The 16964-nt window shown below is 39.8% G+C and overlaps 1 protein-coding gene across 1 annotated transcript in view; it reads left to right on the top strand.

Annotated features, from left to right (window-relative positions):
* PLCZ1 (phospholipase C zeta 1) overlaps nt 1-16964 on the top strand; it is a 122295-nt gene that overhangs the window by 47446 nt on the left and 57885 nt on the right. Inside the window, exon 7 of the mRNA XM_044981980.1 lies at nt 12282-12512. Coding sequence (XP_044837915.1) covers nt 12282-12512 — 231 coding nt within the window. The remainder of the gene's footprint in view (nt 1-12281; nt 12513-16964) is intronic.

Below are 16964 nucleotides of genomic sequence, written 5' to 3'. Positions count from 1 at the left end.
GATTTGACCTTAGTATTTGCTGCAGGCTTACCATCATACTAGTCTTGTCTGCATTTGATTTTGAACCTTTGAAAAATCATGCCATAGAAAAAAAGCACAATTTACATTGGGTGATCTGGGCTGCCTCAGAGTCTCTCAATATACAAGCTGCATTTATCAATCTTGGTGGTGTCTAAGAATTCTATGTCCTCTACAGCAAAAAGTGAATCAATTATAGGGCCTGTAAAATAAAGACCTCTATATTGAGTGCCCTCCATAGACTGATTACTGTGTGTTGTAGGGAGTTTCCTTTCTTTTTCCAACTCTATAAAGCCACTTTCTAAATGTGACATTATGGGGTTCCACATTTATTTTCTCAAATGTTTCCATATCAACTATCTCAGTTTCCAACTAAAAAGATCCCCCCGCCACAAAAAAGCTAGAATTTGCAAACTCAACCTTTGATTTAAGAGTCAACCTGAGTTCTTTCTTTTCTGTCCATCATTAAAAGTAGTAAAAAAATTTCATGTCAAATTAGGCCCCAACTTTCTCCTTCGTAATCCCATTGTCTTCAAATTCTGTCCCCAGTCACACCTGAGCAATTCCAGTGCTTGTAATTGGTTCACACAGATGGAACATAGTAAATAATTCTGATGATGGTGAACAAGTAGGACTAATATGAGCTCATTATCATTTAGCTGGGTTGGTTCAGTGGAGTTAACATGTAAAAAATAGTAAAAAGTTATTTTGTCACTAAACTCATTAGCTATGGCTCTGAATGTGGACAGGGAGCAAATCTGCATCTGACAAAGTGGGTATTCACCCATGAAAGCTTATGCTCCAATACATCTGTTAGTCTTAAAGGTGCCACAGGACTCTCTCTTACTTTTTACAGATTCAGACTAACACGGCTACCTCTCTGATACGTGTTAATGTAGTTATCCTTATAGTTCTGTTTACATACTGTATGGATGGGATGCTTTGAGTTCCATTCCCTTTCTTATAAATACTCTGTATAACCCATCTATATTAATATGTAATCTTGTCTTTTTCATTTAATATTTTGTGAAACAAAGAAAACTGGCAAGAAGAATAATGTTGTTTGCAAGGAAACAGTTATCATGGTTTAGTTTGATCAGGTTACAGGGTCTTAAGATTTCTTTTTTCTAATCAGCAGGGTCAATACATCAATATGCATTTATTTCATCTAAAGTGTTAGCTATCTTCCTTCCTCTGTTAGCACGTCACATATTGTGTAGTTTCTCACATTCTTTTCTAGATATTGATTACAAACAGTGCCTTATTCCAATGTTTCTCATACTTTTTATCACTGTGTCTATTTCTGTCAAACTAAATGAGCTGGGTCCTCACTTCCATGTGTGCTAGAGACAGTATTCATTTACCTCAACTATTAATGAAATACTAAAATATAAAAATACAGTAACTCCTCAGTTAACGTTGTAGTTATGTTCCTGAAAAATGCTAATTTAAGCAAAATGATGTTAAGCGAATCCAATTTCCCCATAGGAATGGGGCAGGGTTAGGTTCCAGGGAAATTTTTTTCACCAGACAAAAGTATCTATCTATCTATCTATCTATCTACACAATATAAGTTTTAAATAAACAATTTAATACTGTACACAGCAGTGATGATTGGTTGAGGTGGTGAAGTCAGAGGGTGGAAGAGGATAGGATATTTCCCAGCGAATGCCTTACTGCTAAATGATGAATTAGCACTCGGCTGAGCCCTCAAGGGTTAACACATTGTTGTTAATGTAGCCTCACACTCTACAAGGCAGCACGAATGGAGGGAGGGGAGGCAGCATGACAGAAAGAGACAGAGACACACACCATGTGTGTGTGTGAGCGAGAGAGTCACACACCGTGTGTGTGTGTGTGTGTGTGTGTGTGTGTGTGTGTGTGTGTGTGTGAGAGAGAGAGATGCACATTTCCGCTTTAAGTACACTGACCCCAATCTAAGTACACTGCCTTTTTAAGTAGATCAGCAAGTTGAGACAGCAGCTGCTGCCAGCAAGCTCCCTTCATACTGAGCCCTGTCGTGTGTCCCCCCCGCCCTGCTCTATGGAGATGGGGTAAAGGAACAGGGGGCAGGAATGGCAGGAGGGGGACACCCTGACATTTGCACCCCTCTTCCCCGCCCCTGCACAGCAAGCAGGAGGCTCCTGTAAGCAGCTCCAAGGCAGAAGGCAGGAGCAGCACATGGCAGTGGGGGGAGGACACCTGAATTGCCTGGCAATAGCTGGCTGGGCAGCTGTAGCACAGGGATCTTAGGGGAGCTGATGGGGGGGCTGCCATCCACCCTGGTTCCAAGCCCCCACCAGCTAGCTCCAATGGGCTGCTCTTTCTGCAAGAGTGGACAAAGCAGGCGGCTGCCAAACAACATTATAAGGGAGCATTGCGCAACTTTAAATGAGCATGTTCTGTAATTGATCAGCAACGTAACAACAAAACAATGTTAACCAGGACAACGTTAAGTGGAGTTACTGTATGTAAATTACAATAGCCTTACTTTACTATGTTTCAGTGATTTGATGAGCATGAGAGGGGCAGTTATTGGTGAGGAGAATGGAAATCTGGAGTGTTGGGGATTGTTTGGACATAGTGTCCTGGAATGGTTTACATAGTCTTCCTCTGCTTCCAAATACTTCCATAGTAGTGCCCATGAAACCCACCCTCCCTCATTTTGTCATCTTTACCTTCCTACCGTCAACACACTGAAGCAGCCTACTGCTGCTTCATCTGCCTCACTCCTCACCCTCCACACATTGCAGCTTGCTAGTTGCATGGGAAAGACCTCAGTTGGAGTTTAAGCAAGCATGCAGGAAATTTAGAAGAAGACTGCATTTGCATTTTCTTATTTTTGAGATTGTAAATAGAAAAATAAGACTTTGAGGCCCTTCCCAAACACTGTTTAGGCCCTCCATTGTGGTCAGACTGAATAGTTAGCCTGCCTTACCTCACTATGTGGGGCTTGATTTCATTGTTGATAAGAGAGTTCCAATGTTTAAAAATCAGTATACAGACCCAAAACAAAGTTAACAGCAGGCTTTTGTGTGGTAGAGCTCTCTTCTATTACATATCTTTATCTTTGGTGTTATTGATACAGAAGAACAACTGTTTATGAATTGGCAAAACAATGATTGTGATTCAGTTTGGAAAAGAGAGAATGAAAAAAGCGTGTAATGTTTTGTGTCTTATTTAATTTACACAGACACTAGAATGACACTTCAGTTTTTATTAGAAACATTATTCCCATCTGCTCATATTGAGAAGGCAGGGTGCCAGGAGCTTTTCAAGGAGCAAAGACTAGTCCCTGGCTCAAGAAGATGTTTCTTAAACTGTGGTAATCTTGTTGATCATTGCCCTGACTTTAACATCCTTTTCTGGGAAACACTAATGGAAAGATTATATAGAAATACCTCTGATAATATCTGGAGAGCACTCTTTTTTGATCCCTGTCATTTTGATTTTAAATCAGAGTATGGTATGAAGACTTAATGGTTGATGGTAACCTTTTAGTGATGGAAATATTAAGCATCCATGCTGATTTTATGTAGATCACTCAGCAGGCAATAGTTGTTATTGACATCTTTACAGACCCTAGTAGGGCAGACTGAGTAATATTAGATTGGCTCTATTCTTCTCCTCCTGGAGATGGCCTAGAGAGTAGTACTAGGGAATGTTCATCTATTTCAACAACTCTCTACTGCTGGCTACTACTGTAATCTGTTCTTACTCCCTCCCCTCACTTCCCCCCCAAAACCCCTTAGTATATTTGGCATTTAAGGAGATGTTTTTGGCTATAATATCAGCCATATTGCAACAATACTCAGCTGTACACCTTTATTTCATTGACCCAGAAAGACATGGCAATTCATCTTTCCTAGTATCTATCTGAGATTGGGACTTGAATGTCAGGTATAGAGTGAGGAGAAGGAGGAGCATAGCCACTGCCTGTTGCCATGGCAGCAGCAACTCAAGAATGAGTTTGCCACTGCTGACCAACCTCACAGTAGGAACAAAGAGCTAGAACTAGGAATATTCAAAGTAGGCTTATTTTCAAGAATTTTTTTAAACTCTACAAATGCAGTAAAAGTAAATTTACAGAGAATGTTTCCTGTATATTCATATGTGTGTCTTTTCCTCCTTGAAATCTAGATAAAACTATGGTAAAAACAAAATAAAAGTCATGGCACTATTTTCCAGGAGCTTTGATTAAAACAAGTCTCTCTCTCTCTCTCTCTCTCCAGTTCCATTTGGTACATAAGTACAATTAAAAATGGTACCATTGAGAATATGTCTGATATAATCTCCTTAAAAAACCTCTAATAGCTTATCTCCTGTGCATTCTAACAAAGACATTAGTCAAAAGACACATGGAGATCTTAACCATTTCCCCTATTATTATGCAAATCTGTGGATTGTAACACTCTCCCTTTCTTTGAGGCTTTGGCTACAGTTACACTTCAAAGCGCTGCCGCGGCAGCGCTTTGAAGCGCTAAGTGTAGTCAAAGCACCAGCGCTGGGAGAGAGCTCTCCCAGCGCTGTCCGTACTCCACCTCCCTGTGGGGAATAACGGACAGCGCTGGGAGCCACGCTCCCAGCGCTGGGGCTTTGACTACACTGGCGCTTTGCAGCACCACAATTTGCAGCGCTGGAGAGGGTGTGTTTTCACACCCTGCTGCAGCGCTGCAAATTTGTAAGTGTAGCCAAGCCCTTAGCAATCTCTTAACATTTCCTTGTTCCAGCTCCAGTTGAACTGACCACAAACATCTTTCAGAATAAAGTGATCTCAAACACAAAACCTTAATAGCAAAAGTCCTTCCTTCCATTGTTTCCTGAATGGGGTTGGGTAGTAGTTTTCCATCCTTCTTCCACAGCCTGGAAGGGACATGCTGCATTGCCCCTTTTCCTTTGGGAAGGAGGAGGGTGTTGTAAGACAACTGGATTTGGCATAACTCGCAGCCATCTTGTGCATTTAGGCCTCCATAAGCTGGAAGTGAGGACATCACATAGGAATAATTTGGCCTTGCTTAGGCAGATAGAACAAAAACAACTGCAAGCTGCAATTCTACTGACTGGGACAGATAAAGTGAAAGGACAGATTCATGAGAATGAGGGGAAATGTGGAAAAATGACCTTGATTGGTTGTCTGTGTTTGAAAGTTATTTTGCTGAAGCTGCTTTGCTGATAAGGAGAATAATGAATTGTTATTGGTGTTGCTAGGGAACTTGTTAGCCTATTAGGGGCTATTATGAGTTATGTGCTTTGTCCAGAGAAAATCTATAGAGTTTAGTTAGAAAATATGCTTTGGAGCAGTCCAAAAAATCTTTTTTTGGGAGGAAAGATCTGGCACCTAAACTCCCCAGCAGCTGGACAGAAGAGGGGTCCTCAGAAGGCTGGTTGCTGATTCCTCAAAACTATTTCGGACTTTAGGTAAATATAAATGTTTGGATTGCTCTAATCCTACTAATATAGCATATATGTACGTGTGTGCTTAAGAACTAATAAAAAAAAGTAGTTTTAGGTAAAAACATACTTGTTTGTGCCAATCACTTATTAGACAGGGGAGCTGTGCCCCCATTGATTTATCCCTGACACCACCTGGAGAGAAACAGTTAAGTTGCCACTACTTTGGGTTCTGAAAACCCTGGGTAACAGGAGGATTGCCAGTCCACTGGCAAACAGACCCTCTCTATTTATTTTCCATTTCACAGTGAGAACAGGGAATCTTTTGTGCCAATGTTCCTTTCTGAAGGTGTCTCTTGATTGGTTTATTGATTGATTGTATGGGATGGAGGGGGAGCCTCGTCCTTCCCTACACCAAAAGGCTTCTAGTCCAAGGCCTTTAAAGAAATAGTAAGCTTTCCCCACTCCCCCCTCAAAGATTAAATTATCCCTCCCCAGGACCATTTCCTCTCTCCCAGCACCTGCCTCTGCCATTTCCCAGGCCTTCCTTTGCTCCAGAATCACTGGAATGGGATAGTCTAGTCTTACAGAGTCAGCATCCCTGATTACACTGATATTTTAAAAAGGGCCTTTTCTGCACCATAATTCTAATGTTTTTATTTATGCTGAATTTTATGAAGGGGTAGCTTAACCGTTCCCATATGTTGCAATTTCCCAGAAGAAGCTTTTTCTTCACCTTTAATCAATATTGACGTGATCAAAGTGATGCTTGAATTAGAAAATTTCCATTTTTAAACTGCATTATTAATTTGGATTTTCAGGGGTTTATTTTCTTTTTTCCAAGCACTTATGTTTGCTCACTCTCCAGACCTTTTACTTTTCTATGTTTCCTAACAATTTGGGAAATGTGAAGGAAAGGAGTTAGTGTCAGCCAATTTTAAAGATCCCTTGGAGGCAGAGGATTGCTTCTCTTTTTTTAAAATAAAAGACAGCATACTAGGTTAAAAATCTATGGATATGCAAGAAGATTTATTCACATTCCTCCTTCCTCTCCTCTCAGTCCTCATTTACAGCTCCAGGATTTGTCTTCCATCTTTCTGTGATCTGACTTTTGACCTTTCTGAACCTGTGACAATCAGGAAGGCAGTATCTTATCTTTGCCAATGTGCCTAGGCCTTTCTGCTGAGTCTTGTGGTACTTTAGTTGTTCTGGCATGCATCATACCTTGGGCTCAACATCATCTGAATTAAAGTACATTTTACCACAGGAGCTGTTTTTTCTGATTTACTTATTTAAATAATATGTTCTAATCTATTGTGTCAAGAGATTTAAATTAGTGCTAGTCTCAAAATCCCTCCAGCACATAATAGGCAAGAATTTTGTTGGGTGGCAGATAATCTTATATTGATGAATGCTAAGTATTATGGAGTAAACTGTAGAAAAGTTGTGTCAACTGGCTTTTTATTTAATGTGCACAGAAACAAACATTAGTGGCACATATCCTGGTAGAAAAGTGGGGCTTTAAATACATTTTTATTGACCAAGGATTTCTAAATTAGTATTGGTATCCCTATTTCACAGCCTGTATCATTATTGTTGTAAATTTTATACTTTTAAAATGTTTAAAACATAGTAGATAATCTTATTGTGTATTTTCAAACATGAAACTGAAGGTCTGCACATAAAGTATTTATGTAAGGATAATCTAAATAAAGTACTCAAGCTACTTATACAGTACTCCATTTTTGCCACTTCTTTGTATTTGTTGTTCCTCCCCCCCCCCCCAGGATGAAGACATGACATGAAACTTAGATTTAAAACGTCATATCTTTTGCAATTGACGATTCTGGTTTTAGTAGTTTGTGGTGGTCTTGCAAAATACTGTACCAAAATCTCTTTTTGACCCCAGAGACCTTCTGTAATTCTATCTGAAACTAACATGAATGTTATAATTTCTCTTTGATAAGATGAAACTATCATCTTAACAAGATATTTCAGACTACGTTTGCCTATGGAAAAGAGCTTTTTCGTTCTCGGCCATATTGTGCCATCAGTCTATAAACAAACCTCCAATTGCCTTCTGCTTAAAATGTGATGGCACAATATGACCTTCTGTTATTATGAAGCCACTAGTCGCAACACCAATGTTTAAGGTTGGGTTCATTTTTTTTACTTAAAGCAAAGTTATATACAAGGTGCAATAAATTAATACAATAGCAATAAATACAAGCATGACAATTCCCTTTTGGATCTATGAAGTGAAATTCCTGTTATAAATATTTGAACAAACAAATGACCAAAAGTGTATACAACTGTTTTTAAATATCTAGAAATACTAATATATGGTAAAAACATTCAGAACGCTGCAGAAATATCAGCAACGCTATGCACATTCAAATTCTGCTAAAAATAATAAGGTATTTACAAGAAACAAGGCTCATCTATTAGTGATTTAGGAAGTGTTAAAGTGCACCTGTATTTGGAGTTACCGCTATAGGAAGACTACATCGATCCTTACACTAGAGCATGGATGGTAAACATTAAGAATGTGCTATATCTTCTCCTTGCACTCTGACAATTTGATCCTACAAACAAAAGGCCCCTGTTGAAAAGGAGAGTGTCAGCAACTGAAAGTTGGAATTTAGAATGGAATGCCTGTTTCCACCTTAATTATAACTCTAGTATTTGCTACCATAAACGCTAGATTTTGTGTAAATGATGTTTCTTTTTATGCACACTTTGTATTTTTTAATGGGTATCTTAATAATGCACTATTTGAATCACAGGTAAATTCAATTATCTGTTATGTAATGTGTAAGAATTTATATGTTTTCACAACCTTCCCAGACCAATATTAATATAAACCCTGAATTCTTTGCTACTTCATGTGAAATACATGATGTAGTTATGTGACTCTCATGGTCTAAGGGGTTAACTAAATCCTGTTGCTCTGTATCAATTCACTATATACAGAGATAAAGATAATGAATGTTATAAGATGACCACTTTACTGTAGAGATTATATGGACATTATCATCTCTAAGGACATAATTACACTACCACTTATGTCATTCTGGGGTGTGAAAAAACACCCCCTCAATGGCATAAGCTTCTCCTGCTGACATAGAGTCACTTGTTGAGGTGGCTTTATGATGTTGACAGGAGAGCGACTACATGGACCATCTTATAGCAGCACATCTGCATTGGTGCAGCTCTTCTGCTGAGAGCTCACTAATGTAGACATGGCCTTAAATGAAGATTAGGCTCTGTGGTGCTGATGTGAGAAAACTTATGGAATCTCTCTGTAGTAACTCAGAGCCCTCATCATCAAGTATCCCATCACTGGCCATTGGGGATATTTTCTACAGTCACAGATCAGCTACATTGCACTGTAGACAATCCTATCATACATCCTCTCTATAAATTTATCATGTTCAGTCTTGAAGCCAATTAGGTTTTTTGCTCCTTCTGCTTGCCTCGAAAGCCTGTTCTAGAACTTCCCTCCTCTGATGGTTAGAAACCTTTGTCTGATTTCAAGTCTAAACTTGTTGAGGGCCAGTTTATATCCATTTGTTCATGTCAACATTGGCACTTAACCTAAACAACTCCTCCTACTCCCTGATATTTATTCCTCTGATACATTTATAGAGAACTATCATATCTCCCATTAGCTGTCATTTGTTTAGGCTAAACAAGCTAAGCTCTTTGAGTCTCCTCTCATAAGGTAGGTTTTCCATTCCTCTGATCATCCTAGTAGCCCTTCTTTGCATCTGTTCCAGTTTGAGTTCATCTTTCTTAAACATGGGAGACCAGAACTGCATACTTTATTCCAGATGAGGTCTCACTCATGCCTGGTATAATGGTGCTAACACTTCCCTATCTAAACTGGAAGTACCTCGCCTGGTGCATCCCCAGATTAGCCTTTTTCTTGACAGCTCATAGTCATCTTGTGATCAATCAATACACCCTGGTCTTTCTCCTCTTCTGTCACTTTCAACTGATACATCCCCATGTTATCACAAAAATTCTTGTTAGTCCTTGTGTGTGAATTTCCACTATTAAATCTCATCCCATTTCTATTACTCCAGTTTTGAGTGTCATTCAGATCTTCTTGTATTATATTCCAGTCCTCGTCCAATTTTGTATCATCTGCAACTTTTATTACCACATTCCTACTTTTTGTGCCAACATCATCAATAAAAAAGGTTAAATAAGATTGGTCCCAAGACCAATCCCTGAGGAACTCCACTGTAACTGCCTTCCAGCCTGACAGTTCACCTTTCAGTGTGACCCATTGTAGTCTCCCCTTTAACTAGTTCCTTATCCAACTTTCAATTCTCATATTAATCCCCATCTTCTCCAATAATTTCCCATGTGGAACTGTATTAAATGCCTTACCGAAATCTGGGGAGATTAGATCTACTGCATTTCCTTGTTTAAAACAAATCTCTTATCTTCTCAAAGAAAGTGATCAGTTTGATATGGTATGACTTACCTTCTGTAAAACCACGTTGTATTTTATCCCAATTACCATTTACTTCTATGTCCTTAACTACTTTCTCTTTCAAAATTAGATATAAGACCTTGCAGAGAATTGAGGTCAAATTACAGGCCTATAGGTTCCCAGATCACTTTTTTCCCCTTTCTTAAAAATAAGTACTATATTAGCAATTCTCCAGTCACATGTACTACCCTTCAGTTTACAGATTAATTAAAAATCTTTACTATTAGGCCTGCAATTTCATGTGCCAGTTCCTTTAATATTCTTGGATGGAGACTATACAGATCCCCCAATTTAGTCCAATTGAACTATTTGACTTCTACCTTGGATGTGGTAATTACCACTTCCATATCCTCATTTCCATTAACCACCCTGCCACTACCACTAAGCTCCTCTTTGTCCTTATTAAAAACCGAGGCAAAGTATTCGTTTAGGTGTTGGGCCATGCCTAGGTTATCTTTGATCTTCATCCCATTCTCAGTGTTTAGCAGATCACTTCTTCTTTTCTTGTTTGCCACATGACCCATGAGCTCCAATATTCCCCTCTGAAGACTGCCTGCTAGAGAGGATTTGTATTGTGGATGGGATGGCTTGTGATTTCTGCACTCAGTGAGAGCCTCTTGGTGCTAAGCACTTTTGAAAATCAGAGGAATTAACTTCAGTGCATAAATGGGAACCAAGTTATCTGGAAACTCTGGCTCCAGTTGTGGATCTGAGTGCTTTGGAAAATCTGTCCCTAAATGTAATTTCATAAGTACTTTGTATCTATTATGTAATCTGTGATCATATTAGCAACATAACACTGCATTCTTCACTCAGCTAATAAACATTTACTTGGAAAAGAAGCAAAATATAAAGAAAGGGGCCTTGGGATAACACTAGTGCCCTTGCCAAAATTCCATCTTTCATTTAATACAAATTTATGCAAATATTCTGGTTCATGGTTGTCTGAAGATGTGGTGCTACAGCCTTCTCACCTTGTTTATATATTACTTATTTACTTAAAAGAAACATGCTTGTAACATTGTTCTACAACACTCTTTATTATTATATGAAATAGTTGCCTGTTTTTAACTGCAGAATTACTCTTCATATCCACTAATAGATACTCTTATATCAAAATTAATTCTTTTTAACTCTGTACAGTGATTTTAGTAAGGCAACAAGGGAAATGTATAATAACCACTAAGTCGTGTAAAGACTTTTGATAGTTTACATTTTTTAGTTTGGCATGCTGATCAAGTAAGATGCTATTATTTACCTAGAAATGAATGTCATTCTGCTTACAAAGTAATAGTTCAGTAAGACGATCTTTGCTGTCTGATAATCGTTATCATTGGAAACTTGACTGTGTACATTTTGTATATCTGTATAAATTCTGTAATTTTAAATTTTGTCTATTTTTTCTGTCAGGAATAATAAAGCTATCAATTTTTTAGGTACTGTATACTTTAAAAAAATGACACTTTTCTTAGGTACCAATAGATTCCTAAATTTGTATCAGCATCCGATCCATGATCCACAACATGGTCTGCAGATATAAAGCGGATATCCACAGATTTGCTGGGCTCTAAGTATCAAGACTCCGAGCTCTATTAAGTTAACTTTATTGAAGATATAGGATAAAAAAAAAAGGTCCTGCTGTGCTTATACACATATGAAAATAAGTAATGGTAGGATCATAGCTTGGTATACAGGGCAGCAGTGTACTATGTAAATAGGGCACCAAAATTCCTGCCTTCCTTAGCTAGAACCACTTCCATAGGTGTAGTCAGATATCAAAACAAGCATTGTTCTCATATGTGTGTGCGTTTGTATTTATAACAACCAAGGCGATGCTTAATAAACAATACCATCTATTTTCACCTATATGCATACACACCTATTGTGCTGCCATTGGCATTCAGCCAATACAGTCTCACTGACTCATACCTAGCACCAATATGGAGCAACAATTTCTTGCTTGCCCTTGCTATGTGGCAATCACATTCTTTTGGTAGATGGGTGCTGAATACCCAATTCTCTTCCTACAACACTCTTGCTCATTGTTCCAGCACTGGTGTGTTTTGCATGATGGCAAACTTCATTTGTATTGTTACCTTTCTTCTGCTTATTGTATGGAGTAGTCTGTTATGCGCAGGTTTTTTTGTTCTCTGAAACTTACATTGTCATGAAAGGTAATTTGGTTGGTAAGATATTTGGTTGTCCATTACTCTAGGACTTGTTTGTGAACATCACCCCACCTACTTCAGCACCCATAATTCTAAAACAAATTACATCTATAAAACACATTTTGAGAATAGGTGTTGCAATATTTTTATATGAAAATGTATTATTAAATGCATTAGTATGCTTTCTACTGTTTTCACAGGAATTAAAATTCAAAATATTGGTAAAAAATAAGAAAGTTGGAACACTTGAAGAAACTGTTCTCAGGAGAGGTCTTGATAGCCATGGTGAGATAGGGGAATTTGTAGAAGAGGTAGAGCAATCTGAAGATGATGAAGCTGATGAAAGCACTCCCGCACCACCAAAATCTCCTGTGCTAAAAAGAAGAAATGCAGTTAAGAGATCTCCACCAACCCCTCGAAAAAAGCGAAAGGTAAAAGTCTGATGTCTCATAGGAAAGTAGAAGGTGAACAGAAGGGTTGTTTTCTTTGTTTGGTTGATTTTTTTTTAAAGTAGCTTATGCTAGATCATAAACAAAATTTAAAGGGTAGGCTTTAAAATTACAAATTCATGTTAAAGCTAATATCTAAAAATAGTATTTTTCATCTCATGGCTCCCTTCGTTTCCTCACTCAGGTAATGCATCCAGTCAAGATACAGCATATTTTGGCATCCAGTTCAAGTGCAGTCCTTCTCAATTCCTTCATGCCAAATTTTACTTTCCCTGAACTTCTCCATTCTAACCTTGTGCTTAGCCTGCTCATTGTCCTCACCAGCTAGGGGCTCCAACAGACAGGATGCAGTACTGTTCACACTGCACTGCTTATGCCCATTCTCCTTATTGGACTGCCCATGAGGAGCATTGGGGTTTTGTGGGCCTTCTAATGAGGGCAGGGAGAGGGAGAGTTCCTCTGATGTCCCTCCTGTCTACAACTTCCCCACCACTCCCAATCAGAACAAACAATTTGTCCAAGAAGCTTTAAAGGACCTCATTCACCTAATTTTCAGTATTCTGTTTTTATGCACAGGATTAGGTAGGCATAAGGCTACAATAAAAAGTATTTACAGTGCTAGGCAGGAGTTTTGCTTTCTCATTTATCAAGATACTGAAGAGATCATTAAATGAGCCCCTACTCTTAAAGGTGACTATAAAAAGGTTTACATCCTCTGATTTCCATGTTAAGTGTGCTTAATTAACTAAAGAGATAGATACATAGACTCATAGACTTTAAGGCCAGAAGAGACAATTGCAATCATCTTGTCTGACTTCCTGCAGGTCATAGAATCTCACCCACCCACTCTTGTAATAAGCCAATAACCTCTGGCTAGGGTGACCAGACTGCAAGTATGAAAAGTCGGGACAGGGGGTGAGGGATAATAGGCACCTATATAACATTAAGCCCCAAATATCGGACTGTCTCTATAAAGTCAGGACATCTGGTCACCCTACATCTGGTTGAGTTACTGAAGTCCTCAAATCATGATTTAAAGACATCAAGTTACAGAGAATCCACCATTTACTCTAGTTTAAGCCTGTAAGTGACCCACGTCCCATGCTGCAGAGGAAGGCAAAAAAACAAAAACAAGCAAACAAACGGAAAAAAAACCCACCTAGGATCTCTACCAATCTGACCTGGGGGAAATTCCTTTCCTGCCCCAAATATGGTGATCAGTTGGACCATGAGCATGTTGGTAAGACCCACCAGCCAGACACCTGGGAAACAATTCTCTGTAGTAACTCAGCTCTGCCCATCTAGTGTCCTACATCTGGTCACTGGCAATATTTGCTACTAGCAGTTGCAGATGAGTGACATGCCATTGTAGGCAGTCTCATCATACCATCTTCTTTGTAAACTTATCAATCTCAGTCTTGATGGTTCTTTGTCATGGAAATCTGCTGCTTCTTGAAGTATGGAACTGCTGTTTTCTCCTGTTTCCAGGTCTCAGAGGAAAGCAAGAGGTATCTGTTCCCCACAGATTTCTGCCTCTCAGCACCTACTGAGCTGCACTGAGATTATGTCCCAGGTTTCTAGTGCTGTGCTCAGAGGCAGAGGTTTCCTCAACAGTTCTCTCTCTCTCGTTCTCTCTGAATGCTCTTTTAATCAGTTTTTTGCCACCTTCTTTCTCTCCCTTCAGCTTGGTCTCTGCCAGCCAGGGAATGAGTCTTCAGGGGAGGACTCTGAAGAAAGCTGGGGATTCCTCTAGCCTTGTAATAGACCCACAGCTAGTCCTTAAGAGAATGTCCCTGCAAAGGCTTTGCTTTCTGCTGAGGCACCACACTTTAGCACTGATCAGCCCAGGATGTCTGGTCTGGACAAGTGAAGAGATCATATATCAACTGCCTCCAATTCTCAGCCTTAAGATCCTTGTAAAGCTTCAGGGTCACAGCTGAGGAAAGCCAGTTTTAGTTCATTCTGACAGTACAGCAAGCAAGGACTAACAAGACCAAATCCTTGACTAAAGAAGGCTCAGTCTGGTTAGCAGAATTTATCTTGCATCAAAGCAAAACATATACTCGGAGTCCTCAATTTATAGACGAAGTGACTCAGTCACACACAGGGTCTACTGGAGCGGCCTCTAGACTAGGGTGTTTCAGCCCAGCCACACTCCGCAGAACATGCCTACAATGGACACGGTTGGTACAATAAAATATGCTGATCTACCAGGGTTTTTCAGCTGGGTTAGGGCTGTTGATGTATTCTCCCTGTGCAGCAGTGACATCCTACTATATACTGCTCCCTCCAGTACCTCACTTACTTAGGAAAATAAAATTGGATAGGGAGAGCACAATCTTAATTGCCTCAGATTGTATCCATCAGTGTTAGAACCCTGACTTTTTAATGCTTCCTATCAAAAGTTGGATCTCTGTCTCAGGGGTCCATTGATCATGGAGTAAGATACAATGCTGTATCGTTTTCTGCTCTCTCTTTCTTCAATTTTGCCTGCACCCTGAGCCACCTGCACACAGCCCCTAGCTACCCAATCTCTGCACCCTGAGCAACACCTCTCACTGCACAACCCCTAGCTACTCCTTGCCTGCACCCTGAGCTACACCTCACCTGCACACAGCCCCTATCTACTTCCTCCCTGCACCCTGAGCTACTCCCTGCCTGCACACAGCCCCTAGCTACCCCCTGCCTGCACCCTGAGTGGTTTTCAAATTTTTGAGCTGAGCCCTGCTCCCACTTTGAGTTATAACTTTTGGTTGCTCCCCTTCCACCCCAACTCAGACAGGCTGGGTGGCCTGCTGAGATGAGTCAGGGGGTGAAGGTGGTGTTTCCTCCCACGGCCACGCCATGCAGAGCTGGCCCGAGCCCTGCTGGGCCCTGTCCCCCTGAAATAGAAGTCAAACTATGCCTATGCCCAAGGTCCCTCCCTGCACCAAACAGATGGAGCCCCAAGTCCCCTGCACCCCGCTGGGCCCTGACGTTTGTATAGCATGTTGGGGTTCAGAAAGAAAAAGGTTGAGAATCCCTGCCATAGACTAGTATAATATATTGCCAGATAGGAAAATTTAGGTGCGATAGAATGAAAAACTTTCTTAATTGTATCCCATTACTCCTACCACATTGTACCACCCTAAACTATTGCTTTCACTTATCACTTTGTACATCTTTTAAGTACATCTTTGTACATCTGTGAAGTATTGTAGACTGCTATCATGATAACCACTTCGTTACTGTTTACCTAAGCTCTAACATATACATATTATATATAACTTATATAAAGTATAACTTATAGACATTAAGCTCTTATAACATTTCCCAGGTAAGTTGGTCTTCAGCCCATTGATAACTTTTCTTCCTGTGTTCTGAGCTTGCTCCATTTTGTCAATATACTTCTAGTTCAGATGCTCAGAACTGAATGTGCTATTTTAGGTGAATTTTGTTGTTTCAAGTATCTTAAGGAAGGAATCTTAGCAACCATGAACTAAAGCATATCCACTGCTGTAGAAAAGAACAATGGATCTTTCCTCTCCTGCACCACAGTGGTTGCAAAATTACACCCACCAAAACTAATCTGAACCATAAACATATTTAACCCAGAATGCCTTCATGTAATATGAGAACATTGCACTTCTCCCTTTGAAGAGGATTATCAACTTAAGTAATGGAAAAGATCACCTGAATGCAAGATGGCCTGTCAGCATGTATGTGATCCATAATGACTTTCCCTCTCTCAAAGAATTCAGACTCTTCAATCAAGCAGCATAAAAGCACTATAAAACATCAGTACTACAACATGTGAATAATGTAGGGTGACCAGATGTCCTGATTTTATATGGACAGTCCCGATTTTTGGATCTTTTTCTTATATAGGCTCCTATTACCCTCCATCTCCTGTCCCGATTTTTCACATTTTCTGTCTGGTCACCCTAGAATAATGCAAGCTCTTATTGTCTAGTGACGGAAATTAAGGTCTCTTCTACTCCCTAATTACAGAACTCATAGTTCTTCTTTGAGTGCTTGTTCATGTCAATTCCAATCAGGTGTGTGCACGTGCATATGCATGGTAGCTGGAAGATTTTCCCCTAGCAGCATCCGTCAGGTCGGCCTGGACGCCCCCTGGAGTTGCACCTTCATAGAGCTCAATATAGAGACCTGCCAACCCTCCATCTCCTCAGTTCCTTCTTACCACCAGTGAGGGTTAGCTGGAACGTTCCTGTGCTCTTGTCTCAACAAGCACATTCAGCATTCTTCTTATATTGTTCTCCATTAGTTCTCCACTGTTCATTAATAGATAGTAGTTAGTAGTTTGTTAGTGTTAGATAAGTTTCCTTTTGGGGGAGAATCCCCTCCTACACTCTCCTGACCAGGGCATGCCAGGGTCTCCGGGCTTCAAAGCCGGCTTTGTCTATGGCAAGTGTATGCCCAGAAGCGATTGTG

Source organism: Mauremys mutica, chromosome 1, assembly GCF_020497125.1.
Source record: "Mauremys mutica isolate MM-2020 ecotype Southern chromosome 1, ASM2049712v1, whole genome shotgun sequence".
Classification (NCBI taxonomy): Eukaryota; Metazoa; Chordata; order Testudines; family Geoemydidae; genus Mauremys; species Mauremys mutica.
This window is presented reverse-complemented; position numbering and strand designations above follow the sequence as displayed.